The sequence below is a fragment of the Etheostoma spectabile genome, chromosome 12 (assembly GCF_008692095.1).
Source record: "Etheostoma spectabile isolate EspeVRDwgs_2016 chromosome 12, UIUC_Espe_1.0, whole genome shotgun sequence".
In the NCBI taxonomy this organism is placed as follows: Eukaryota; Metazoa; Chordata; class Actinopteri; order Perciformes; family Percidae; genus Etheostoma; species Etheostoma spectabile.
In genome coordinates, this window is record NC_045744.1 from 2,393,575 (window position 1) to 2,401,501 (window position 7,927).

The window sequence follows — 7,927 nt, forward strand, 5'->3', positions numbered from 1 at the left end:
TCCTCAGATTGGACAGATAGTCTAGCTAGCTGTCTGGATTTACCCTGCAGAGATCTGGAGACCAGGTAACCAGAGTTAAACGTCGTGGATATAGACTAGAGTTTCAGTAATTAATTATAGTTTAAAATCTAATTATATCAGCTACATTTAAATAATTCCCAATTATGTGTTTTTGTGTCATTATCATTCATTCACATATTTCAATCTGAAGATAAAACATTAGTTTTTCTTTCAAAGTATATTCAGAATAAACTCATGTCTCTTCCATTCAGACCTGCAGTATAACCCAGTGCCCCTCCTTGGCAGCCTTCTCCATGGCAACCTCAGCCACGTCTTCCTGGCCCTGGCCCAGCGACACGTTGTGAAGCTTCCCCAGGTCGATGGTGAAGCCCAGCTTCCTTCCTGGGAACACACAATATCGCATTGGAAGCCTTTTAATGTGTTGATAATAACTAAAACCCTCCCTAATGGAAAAATATTGTAATCATATTCCCACTGAAATACAGTGGCTTGAGAAAGTTTACCCCCCCCCCCCTGCTAAAGTTGATTAAAAAGAGGAATAAAAAAACATCTTTTGGAAATTGATGTTAATGCCTTAATTAAAAAGACATTGGAAAATCCAACCTTTTAAGACTCCAATTTCTTTGTGATGATAATAAATGTTCTTCCTTAAAATACAGGGGGCAAAAGTATACACCCCACTATGTTAAATACATGGGCATAAGTATTAACCCCCCTATGTTAAAATACGGGCATAAGTATACCCCCCCTATGTTAAAATACAGGGCATAATATACACCCCCCTATGTTAAATACAGGGGATAAGTATAACCCCCCATGTTAAAAACAGGGGCAATAAGTATACACCCCCTATGTTAAAATACAGGGGCATCAGTATACACCCCCCTATGTTAAAATACAGGGGGCATAAGTATACCCCCCCCCTATGTTAAAATACAGGGGGCATGAGTATACACCCCCCCTATGTTAAAATACAGGGGCATAAGTATACACCCCCTATGTAAAATACAGGGGCATAATATATACACCCCCTATGTAAAATACAGGGCATAAGTATACACCCCCTATGTTAAATACAGGGGCATAAGTATACACCCCTATGTTAAAATACAGGGGGCATAAGTAACACCCCCTATGTTAATACAGGGGCATAAGTATACACCCCTATGTTAATACAGGGGGCATAAGTATACACCCCCCATGTTAAAATACGGGGCAAGTATACACCCCCCTATGTTAAAATACAGGGGCATAAGTATACACCCCCCTATGTTAAAATACAGGGGGCTTAGTATACACCCCCTATGTTAAAACTACAGGGGTCAATAATTACACCCCCCTATGTAAAATATAGGGGCATAAGTATACACCCCCTATGTTAAAATACAGGGATAAGTATACACCCCCCTATGTTAAAATACAGGTGCATAAGTATACACCCCCTATGTTAAAATACAGGGGGCATAAGTATACACCCCTTTCTACCTTTCTTCCTATATATCTTCCCAGCATTCTACTGCAACACAATTGTTCTATTGTCACAATGCTATTGGCTATATATAGTAAATATGCTATTTTCAAAAAGCTCATCAGGGAAACTTTTTTTATTGAGAATCACATAGCATCAGCAGCTTTCACAATCATTTTTTGGACTGAAACCTTTTCATCACAGTGATCCATATTTTCAGTTCTGTTTTTAAACAGCAAAATAGTAAAGTACAAGTAAAGAAAGAGCATTTATTGTCCATGCAAGAACACTATGAGTATGTGAGTATGTATTTGTGTGAGTGCATGCAGTCTGTGCTACTCTGTCTACAGTACCCAGTGATTCCACGTCTTTAAGCGGGTCCACTCCAGGGGAGAGGATGAAGAACACAGGTGAGGCTGGACCACTTTCTCTGAAGGACTTTGCGAATTCAGTCTTTCGGCCCTCTGTATACTTCACTCCAAGTTTCTCCTCCACAAAGTTCCTAAAGTGTGCCAACAGGTACAGAACAAGTCTTTATGGAAAAGGTGATATAAAAGTGGATAATCCAAAAAGAAATAAACATAAGTAACACAAGAGGGGGGGAAAAAACCACCTCCGAACCTTAGAGCATAGGTCATGCGGTCCGGTCTCAGGGCTCTCATCATGATGAGTTTCTGCAGGGAGCTTTTCCCTTTCCACTCCTGGGGAAACTTCTCTTTCTCTGGACACTCCGACTCCACCATCTTCTTCCAGCGCTTAGGAGATCCTTCGATATCCCGATCCAGACCTCGAAACTCCTCGGTGAAACTCATCACCTGGGGGAAGACAAGGGGCAGCAGGTCGGGTTGGACAATACGGAAAAAAGGTAACACTTTATAATATGATTGAAATACCCTAATTGATGCAGTAATAAAACATAAGAAACTGTGTTCATATTTGTGTGTGTGTGTGTGTGTGGGGGGGGGGGGGACTCCAGATGGTGGCAGTTGATGGGGTGAGTTTGGGTGGAGTGTCCCAGCTGTTTGCAGCCACTGTGCTCAAGAATACGTCAGACCTAGTCAAGTAATTTATCATGTTTCAGTATCTATCCCACGCACGCGCGTGTGTGCGTGTGTGTGTGTTTGTGTGGTGTGGGTCGGTGTGTGTGTGTGTGTGTGTGTGTGTGCGTGTGTGTGTGGACCTTGATGGCGCTCCACGCTGAGTTGGAAAGAAATTCGAGGGGGCTGACGTAGCTGTGGTCAATGTTAAAACGTAGCAGGAAGTCCAGCTCTCGCGCAGCTATCTCCTTACTCATCAGGAGCAACTAAAGGAGAAAAAGCCCAGTCGGAGATGAAACACACACACACACTCTTACACTGACACAGACACATACACATACACACCTGAAAGGCTAGCTGTGCAGTAAAGGTGAGCTTGTCTCGCTCAAACAGCCCCCTGCTGATGTAGTTGAAGGTGGAGTAGGTAACACAGTCTATGAGCGTGTTCACTCTGCTCTTCACGTCCTCGCAGGCCTCCGCCATCTCCACCGCCTTGTGGAAAACCACGTTAAAGGCCTGAGAACAAGAGGGAGAACGTCCTTCTCAACAGGTTCCACACAAGTCATATATGACATGATGATAAGATAGGATATGATATGATAGACTTTATTGATCCCACAACGGGGAAATTCCCTTGTTACAGCAGCTCAAAAAAACAGAATAGGGGAAAAATACACATTAAATAGATATAAGAAATTGAAAAATAAGAGTAATAATATATAATATATATATGGGATATTGCACAGTAGAAGGTGACAGAGTGATAAAAAAATAAATTTGCATAGTGCAGAATATTGTCCAGTGACGGCACATATTGCAGAAACAGCTAGCAATGCTACTGTATAACACAGGGTCAACAGGAGTGTCTGCTTCTTTCTAATTCAACTAGTTAGATCTGCTGTCTGCTTTTAGTCTGTGTTTTGTGGTTTTCAAACTCCGTTCTCTTCAGGAAACAACGACGAACTTCGAGCTGGCGAGTTACTCACTGAAAATGGCAAGTTTAAAAAAAAATTTGCATCGTGCAACAAGGCAGGCCGACTTGGTTCTTTTGGGGAATGATTGGCAATATTTACAAAGTATACAGTATGTTTACGGCATTGACTCTCTAACTGGGATGGTTTGGGACTGATTGGAGGAAAATATACACAGTGATACACTGGTAAGAGTAAATTTGCCAACGAAACCACCAAAACTTGTTCCTTCCTGAGACTATTTTGCAGAGCCACTGTCTTTGCAACCGGAGCTTAGCCCCGCCCAAGACGACTGTGATTGGTTTAAAGAAATGCAAGCAAGCCAGAGTGTTTTTTTCCTCCTATAATAATATGTATGTATGATGTAGCCAGACCTTCCTCCACAGCGCTGCTCCTAACTTTCTCCTCTGGTTACCTTGAGGCTGAACTGGTACATGGGGTTGATCTTGTTGAGATCGTTCATGATGAAATAGAGCAGAGAAGCTCTGACGGCAACGGGACGATAGTGCTCTCTGGCTTCGTTTATCTTCACCTCATTGACTTTAGCTTCCAGGACCTGGGAATGAGGGGTGGAGGGACAAGACAGGGAAAAAAAGAGATGGAACAAGTACATTCTGGCGTATAAAAAGATGCAAAACACGGAATTTCAATTCAATTCAGGCAACCAAGCACACACATTCCCGCTGTTACCTTCATCTCGATCTCGGCTGCAGTGTGTTTGGTGGTCTCCAGCTTCTCCACCAGCTCGTTGTCACCCAGGAAGTTGCTCTCCGCCGCCGACAGCCGCGTCAGCAGCTCGTCCTCCAGGAGCTTCAGCTCAATCTTGAACATGTTCTGCTGTTTGGTCAGTTCACTCTGCGGGCAGTTCACACAAACAGGTTTCAGATTTATAATCATTATTTTATTATTATTCTCAGATTTGTTACTCAGACTCAGCAGTGTACACAATGAATAATAAGTGTCTTAACTAGAATAAAATTATGAATAAAATCAATTACCCAAAATCAATTGGATCATTTTGGGGAATTGCTTACTGTACACAGCAGTATTTTTTACCTTGTAGCTACTAAACAGAGGTTGCAACAAGAGCAAAAAACATTACCAGTACTACTGGATATAATTGAATATTAAAATTAAAAATGTTAATTTGTAAAAGCGATTATTGAATTTTAAAATACTTTCATTTTCTGCCACCTCTACTATTATACTACAGTGTCTTGTATTGAGAACAACTATGGCAATTACAAGTCCAAGAGTCAGTGATGGAGTACTCAAGACTCAAGTCCAAGTCTTGAGTACTCACTTGTACTCTCTTCTCTGGACATGTGACTCGACTCGAGGATTTATGAAATCGGACTCTATTATTTATGCGTAATAGGTCATCAAAATTTGATGTAGGTTATTGATATACTGTACATTTAGTCTGTAACTGTTCATGTAGAGGCAGAGTGGGGAACTTGGACTTAGACTTGAATGCTGGTAGAGGTGACTTGACTCTCCTTGGTGACTCAGACTTGGACTCGGACTCCAACACAGGGGACTCGAGACTTTACTTGGACTTAAACTCAGGTAAGGGTAACTGGACTCGGACATAAACTGTTCTTGGGTGACTCAGACTTGGACTCAAACACTGTGGGCTTGAGACTTGACTAGGACTCAAACTCTGGTAATGTTGACTGGACTCTGAGTTAAACTCTTCTCTGACTTGGACCGGGACTCAAACACTGGGGACTGGAGATTTATCTAGAACTCAACAGTTGATGACTCCACTACGACACTGCCAACAGCATTCTGATTTAAGACCGCTGCACCAACACCCATTTTCCACATCCTAAAGGGAAGGAGTATCCTAATAACTAACTGAGCCCACCTTGAGGTGCTCAAGGTCGGGTCTTTCTTGGTTCACCACCTGGGCCAGCAGCTGGTCCTCCAGACCATCTCTGGTCACAGTGAAATTGATGAGAGTGGTCTGGGCTTGAATCTCTGGCTTGTAGTGAGGATTGGCCAACTTGGTGTGGAGGATGAGTCTGAAGCCTGGGTGGAAGAAACACTCCTTGTCCCCAACCTTTATGCAGCTGTGAGAGAGCGAACAGAGGGAGTGTGAAGCGCTGGAGGAGAGGGCGGAAGACTGAGAGGAACAAATGGCCATGTTGTCCTACCTTCCCTTCTTGATGGTGTGTCTCCCCAGCAGAGGGTCAATAACAGGGTCAATGGTCTCCTCCAGGTTCTCTATGAGGACAGTGTCCCCCGCCACGACAGCCTGTTCTATCACATCTACATAGCTGGAACAATATTTAACATTAATACATGACAAAAACAACATTTTACTTGCCAAAGGGACTAAAGAAGTAATTTATCCACTGACTATAATCTATCATATTTACATACATGTTCATTAACTCAAAGAGCCCCTATTATACTCCTTTTATGTGTCATATACATATTTGTACTCTTGGGGTCTAATAGAATAGGTTTACATGCTTTGATGATCTTTCTGAGCTCTAAGCCCCTCTTCCCCAAAAGTCTGCTCTGATTGGTCAACTAGCCCACTCTGTTGTGATTGGTCAACCAAATTCAAACAAGCCACTGGGTGGGCTGTGTTTGCTCAGGCAGCCCCCATGGGCAGCACGACGAGCAGAGTGAGGCGTTTTCAGGCAGGTGAGAAAAGTCCTGTCGGTAGGATTGAAAACTCCAATGGGAGTGAAATGTCTTTTTTTGTACTTTATATATCTATTACATACACAAAAAACAATATTACACTCTAAAAGACAGGAACAATGCCCCCCCAAAAAGAAACATAAAGGCTCTTTAAATAAATGTATCTCAAATTTTTACACAAATGCTGTCAGATCAGATATAGAAAGGCGTTTCCGTTCCAGAGCAGGTCAGTATTCAGAGCCTTTATCTCTACCCGAGGAGTATAAAACCCTTACCCTCTCTGCCCTAGACTGACAACCTTGAGGCTGCTGCCATAGCGACTCTTTATCCACTTAATGCCTTGCAGCTGAGGGTCAATGAGGAGAGGCCAGCGCTCACCTGAAGCGATACACACAGGACACACACACACACACACACACACAGGTATTTGAACCTATTGTTGAGCAAACCTAGCGCTGAACATTTCCTCTTGTCTGTGAGAAAGGGACTATGATCATCCCTATGGCGATGTGATATAGTATTTGTATATGTGCTGCCACACTACTGACAGTTTGTGAGGATGGTCGCATTCTGAGTTGACATTTTGTCTCCTGGTAAGCCTTCATTGTTCCACTGGGCCACCATCGCATCATCACTCAGCATTAACACTGGATCGAGGTCTTCTGTCATGGGGATGGGCACCTGACGGAGAAATGATAAATAAGAAAAAATAGGAAGTGATGTTATCATGGAAACCTGAGAATAACATCCTGTTGGAAGGACAGGCATCTGTGGGAATGATAAAGGGAGGAAGAGGTATATGGAGATGAAGGAGTGACACATTTTCATATAATATATAAACATAGCTTTTTTGGGAGGATTTTAGGACTTTTTTGACAGGACAGGTGAAGACATGAAAGGGTGAATGACACACAGCAAAGGAGCCACAGCTCGGAGTCAAACCCGGGCCTGCTGCGTCGAGAAGTAAACCTTTATAAATGGGCGCCCGCTCTACCACCTGAGCTATCCGGGCACCCATAGTTTTGTTATTTAAGATAAGACTTCTTTGTTGTAAGATTGGTACCTTCTGGCTGCGCAGGAAAGGCATCCAGAGGTTCTCCTGCAGCTCTCTCCTGTACTTCTTGGAGAAGGAGCCGGCATAAGAGATGAAGGCTGCGGTCAGGAGGAGGTCCCCACTGAGAGTCTGCTCCTGTTCATGGTACTGAGCCACTGAGTGGGCCCAGCGCACATTCTCACTCTGAAACATAGTATACATCCAGTAAGTAATACTCTTCATATTTATATGTACTAGTGCAGTACCCCTTTGAAAATTGTGCCTGTTTGGATTGCTTGGGTTTCCAGTAATTTATCTTCTTCACTCATCCTTAATTTTACGTGACAAAAGCATTAAATGGAATCATCCATGTTCATTTTTGGCAATTTTTGATATGGACATTTTTTGAAAATGGGTCAAATTTGACAGAAGGGTTAATAGTTAGCTTACACATGAAGCACCCCTTAATTCCCAAAATACTTAGAGCATAGTGCACCAATACAAAATGTCTTAAATCAACTTGAAAAAAAACCATGAATCAAACCGATCTCCCATTGGTCACTGCTGTGCCCACCTCCAGTCCTTTGACCAGCCGATTGGCTAGTTCTATTGTCTTGTTGGTGGAGTTGACCTCTTCTTGAAAGCGCAGTTTCTCTGATGTGGCTTTCTCAAATGCTGTTGTCAGAACTTCCAGGCTACTGTCCAGCTCCTGAGAGAGAGAGAGAGAGAGAGAGAGAGA

At 42.9% G+C, this 7,927-nt stretch overlaps 1 protein-coding gene across 1 annotated transcript in view; it reads right to left on the bottom strand.

Moving 5' to 3' along the window:
* Positions 1-7,927, bottom strand: part of dnah9l (dynein, axonemal, heavy polypeptide 9 like) — a 55,226-nt gene that overhangs the window by 8,087 nt on the left and 39,212 nt on the right. The window contains exons 65-77 of the mRNA XM_032531061.1: positions 7,763-7,897; positions 7,219-7,392; positions 6,704-6,836; positions 6,431-6,533; positions 5,657-5,779; positions 5,368-5,572; positions 4,188-4,352; positions 3,913-4,053; positions 2,872-3,042; positions 2,670-2,792; positions 2,111-2,304; positions 1,843-1,991; positions 275-402 (exon numbers count right to left, since the gene is read on the bottom strand). Of these exons, the coding sequence (XP_032386952.1) occupies positions 275-402; positions 1,843-1,991; positions 2,111-2,304; positions 2,670-2,792; positions 2,872-3,042; positions 3,913-4,053; positions 4,188-4,352; positions 5,368-5,572; positions 5,657-5,779; positions 6,431-6,533; positions 6,704-6,836; positions 7,219-7,392; positions 7,763-7,897 (1,944 nt within the window). The remainder of the gene's footprint in view (positions 1-274; positions 403-1,842; positions 1,992-2,110; positions 2,305-2,669; positions 2,793-2,871; positions 3,043-3,912; positions 4,054-4,187; positions 4,353-5,367; positions 5,573-5,656; positions 5,780-6,430; positions 6,534-6,703; positions 6,837-7,218; positions 7,393-7,762; positions 7,898-7,927) is intronic.